General features: G+C 28.6%; 1 protein-coding gene across 1 annotated transcript; it reads right to left on the bottom strand.

Annotated features, from left to right (window-relative positions):
• Nucleotides 1-204: 204 nt before the first annotated feature.
• Nucleotides 205-2,745, bottom strand: LOC126900953 (uncharacterized). The gene is made up of 5 exons (XM_050676991.1): nucleotides 2,519-2,745; nucleotides 1,729-1,918; nucleotides 1,092-1,644; nucleotides 893-1,025; nucleotides 205-832 (listed from the first exon to the last, which is right to left on the bottom strand). The coding sequence occupies exons 1-5, from the start codon at nucleotides 2,743-2,745 to the stop codon at nucleotides 205-207; spliced, it is 1,731 nt and encodes a 576-aa protein (XP_050532948.1).
• Between the last annotated feature and the right edge of the window lie 591 nt (nucleotides 2,746-3,336).

The following is a 3,336-nucleotide window of genomic DNA, read 5'->3' as shown; positions in this document are numbered from 1 at the left end:
CCCAAAAAAAAAAAAATCGCATTAGTTATAATTTATAACTTTTTTGATAACTAATGACTTTGAAATAAAAACAGTTATTGCATTAAAAATATGTGATTATTATTAAAAAAAAATTTTTTAACAATGTAATAATTTTAAGATTATTAAAATATTATATTTTAATAATCATATTAAGTTATATAAATGTAAATATTATTGTGTAAATTAAAAAGACACTTTTCTTGCTTTTTGTGAAGCGAATTTATCAATAGTATCATTAAAAGAAATTGTTTTTACGATGTCTTTCTCAATTGATAAAATTGCCATGCTAGTGAGACGACTTTGACTCATTGTAGATCTTAGATAATTTTTTATGATTTTTAATTTGCTAAAGCTCCTTTCGCATGAAGCTGTTGTCACAGGAATTGTTAAAAATATTCTTAATGCTACTTCTAAATTAGGATATAAGTCTTGGAAAGAGTACTTATGAATATGTTTTAAAATATCTAGGTGGGTAGCCTTCTCAAATGAGGTCATTAATAATGGACCCTGATATTTAAAGCTTTCAATTTCAGAGTATAACTCTGTAGCATTCAGATCCCGATCGTATTTTAATGCTAAGTCATTAACCCAAAGTTTTATGTTTTCAGACTCCATAGTTGATAATGAGTTACCTGACAAGAAACTAAAATCACATGCTATTTGTGACATTTTTTCAAACCTCCAACATAAACTAGAAAGTATAGAATCTAATGCTTCAAAACATTGAGCTCTAAATTCACTTTCTGTTGATTCATAACTTTTATTTTCTCTCTCTGTTGGTTCAACACTTACAGGTTTAATTTTAAGCTTCCTTTTGTTTGTAAATTCTGATAAAATATTTAAGGAAGTGGCCATATCTTTTGCTTCACACAAACATTTTTGAAAACCTTCTTCCCTTATTTCTTGAATTGATTTTATTAAACCATTCAACATTTTATCAGCTACATCTATAGTCTGATTTTTAGTTTGCAATGCAATATTGACGTAGTCTATCTGATTTAAAACTATGTTCCATAAATTAAGTAAACATAAAAATTTTAAATTTATTTGATATAATAAATGTTTAGCACCTTGTTTTGTATCATTATTAAGTTTAGAATCTTCAGACAAATTTTTCAATATTTCATGAACACCTTTTATGTTATTTTTAAGTACGCTTATGGCTTGCTTTTTAGTAGACCAACGCGTATCACAGTGAGGTTTTAATGTTATTTTGAGCACACTTTTCATTTTTTCCCATCTTGATGTTGACCCAGAAAAATATGTGAATAGTTTTTGGATAACACCGAAGAACGTAATAATAGTTGAAGAAGTTTGTGCCGCATGTACGCCAATTAAGTTCAAGCTGTGAGCAGCACATGGAACAAATATAGCCAAAGCATTTTTTGAAATAATATGGGCCTGAACTCCATTATAAATTCCAGCCATGTTGGCTCCATTATCAAATCCTTGTCCTCTGCAATCTTGGATGTTTAAACCATCTTCTTTCAATTTACTCAATATTTCATCAGCTAGTCCTGCTCCAGTTTTATCGTGGCTTATGACAAAGTCAACAAACGATTCCTCAATAGTTACTTCTCCGTCAACAATTTTTACATATCGTATTATTTCAGTTAACTGCTCCTGGTGAGAAATGTCTGGTGTACAATCGAAGAGAATTGAAAAATATTTAGATTTGTTTATTCTATTTAAAATTTCATGTTTAACTTGTTGGCCCATAAATGTAATTAGTTCATTTTGAACAATAGGTGAAAAATAACTGAGAACTTTATTTTTACTGTAACTATCTTTGACATTATTTACATGTTCGGCTAGTAAAGGATCATAATGACTTATTAATTCGATTAAGCCGAGAAAAATTCCACAATTATCATCGCCTACTTTGTCAGATGAACCTCTTAATGGCAAATTATTTTTAGCGCAAAATAATATTACATTACAAATTGTTTTAAGTATATTACACCATTTATTTTTTTCAAATTGAATGATTTTTTGCAAATCATTATCAATAGTTTTACCATCTTTTAATCGTTTTTCAAACTCCTTCCAATCTACATAACATTTTTGATGAAAATCACTTAATTCATGTTCAGAAATTCGAGGATTTAAGTGTTGCCAATCACTAAACCCGTTGTCAAAAAATGGAGATTTTCGTTTATTTTTATATATTTTATTTTTAAAAAGCAAACATGGAAAACAGAACAGAGCATCTTTACTAATACTATACACTAACCACTGTCTTCTCACATTTTCACCATTCGGTAGAGATTTAAAAAACCATTTACCATCAAAATGTCTCCCATCTGCATTTAATGGAAAGTAATGATTTACGTCAAGATGATACGGTTTCTGTTCAATAATATGTGTTCGAATGTTGTCTGTCAAGAGTGGCCAAAATCCAGGGTCATTAAAATATTCTTTATTTATAAAAACATTTTCGTCTTTCTGAATAATTTGTTGTTCAATATTTTCTTCTAGATTTAGTGCATTTTTTGACGTTGTTTCCAATGGTGTTTCAACTGTTTCAAGTTTCAAATCATAAGATTTTCGTTTTTGACCTAATGGTTCAACGAGTGCTGCACAAGCAACATCCTTTTCATGATTTTCATTGTTAACTTTTTGAGTTAACCAATGTGCCATATTTGTTGCCAATTTTTCATTTTGTTTTTTTTTCTTATTTCTTTCTTTTTCAAACCATGCTCCAGAATGTTTTTTTGAAGCCATTATATTTTTAAACTACCAGTTCTATTAAAAAAAGTTAAATCATGAAAATGCTGAAACGATAATATACTAAAAATTCAATACTTTTAGTTTTTAATATATAATTGACTCGCGATAGTCCGACTAGTCAACGGTTTAGTATATCATAATTCGCCGTTAGTTCCTCGCTATGTTTAGTAATATTATGATTTTAGTATTAAATAAATTTCTCTTTTTTTTGTAAAAACTTAAGTGTGACTTCATTATTTTAAATAATTTCTAGTCAAATATTACATAAAAATACACCGTTAACTACATTTCCAAACATATGCACTGCAAATTCAATTAAACAGAGCCAACCTTTGGTAATCCAACATCCACACGGTCCCGTAGAGTCGGACTATCGCGATTCAACTGTATAAGATTTTGAAATTTAGGCTATAGAGCGTATAATATAGACAGATGAATTGCGGTCCGTACAATAGGTTATACAAGATGATATTTTCAATGAGGTTACTCATTAGCTAATAAAATTTACTTAATTTATTTTAGCTTCGATACGAAGCTGAGAAGGTATTGGTTTTACTATGATGTGTTTTTTTTTTTTTTTTTTTT

Source organism: Daktulosphaira vitifoliae, unplaced genomic scaffold, assembly GCF_025091365.1.
Source record: "Daktulosphaira vitifoliae isolate Bord-2020 unplaced genomic scaffold, ASM2509136v1 Scaffold_3, whole genome shotgun sequence".
Classification (NCBI taxonomy): domain Eukaryota; kingdom Metazoa; phylum Arthropoda; class Insecta; order Hemiptera; family Phylloxeridae; genus Daktulosphaira; species Daktulosphaira vitifoliae.
The sequence above is the reverse complement of the archived record's forward strand: the minus strand, read 5'-3'. Positions and strand labels throughout refer to the sequence as shown.